We start from the raw sequence: 676 nt of genomic DNA, 5'->3' as shown, positions 1-676 counted from the left end.
GGCCACGATTATAAATAAATATAACGTATATAGGTAAGACCTACCCATTGATCTTACGCTTACGTAAGCTAGAGCTCTTAACGATAGCGGCGCTATAACTACGATAGAAGCTCTAGAGGAAGTCGTAGAGCTCGTTAAAGGAGTTGAAGGTTAGCGAGGGCGGCAGAGGTGGAATTAGCAGCCCGACGAGCTCTTCGGCAGGCTATTCGGCAGGCTGTTCGGCAGGCTGTTCGGCAGGCTGTTCGGCAGGCTGTTCGGCAGGCTCTTCGGCAGGCTCTTCGGTAGGCTCTTCGGCAGGCTCGTTAAGGATAAATCGTAGGTCCATCGCGAATAGCTTTACTTTACGATATAGGTAGGAAGGGCAGATTTCTCCCTTAGCGGGGCTTTACGCTACGCTTAGCGTGGCTCCCTCCTTTGCTACGTTAGTGCTGTTACGACCCGACCAACGGTTGGTCACAAGCAGCCCTCAACAAGGCCGACACGTGACGGAGGGGTACAGGATCCCGCGAAGTCACGTGATGGATCATTTGGATCACTTGGTGATCCCAACGATCCGGCTCATTGGATCATCTCGATGATCCAACGACGATGTACAGGATCATTGGATCGTCTCAATGATCCAACGATCCGTGAACAGGATCATCACGTTCGCTGAATGATCCACGAAGGACCACTG

The 676-nt window shown here is 51.9% G+C and overlaps 1 protein-coding gene across 1 annotated transcript; it reads right to left on the bottom strand.

The window, feature by feature from the left end:
* Positions 1-202: 202 nt before the first annotated feature.
* On the bottom strand, positions 203-325 carry HRG_10213 (PT repeat domain-containing protein; the record flags this gene model as incomplete). Its single annotated transcript, XM_044868684.1, has 1 exon — positions 203-325. The coding sequence occupies one exon, from the start codon at positions 323-325 to the stop codon at positions 203-205; it is 123 nt and encodes a 40-aa protein (XP_044716039.1).
* Positions 326-676: the final 351 nt, after the last annotated feature.

Source organism: Hirsutella rhossiliensis, assembly GCF_020360975.1.
Source record: "Hirsutella rhossiliensis strain HR02 chromosome Unknown scaffold00015, whole genome shotgun sequence".
Taxonomy (NCBI): domain Eukaryota; kingdom Fungi; phylum Ascomycota; class Sordariomycetes; order Hypocreales; family Ophiocordycipitaceae; genus Hirsutella; species Hirsutella rhossiliensis.
The sequence above is the reverse complement of the archived record's forward strand: the minus strand, read 5'-3'. Positions and strand labels throughout refer to the sequence as shown.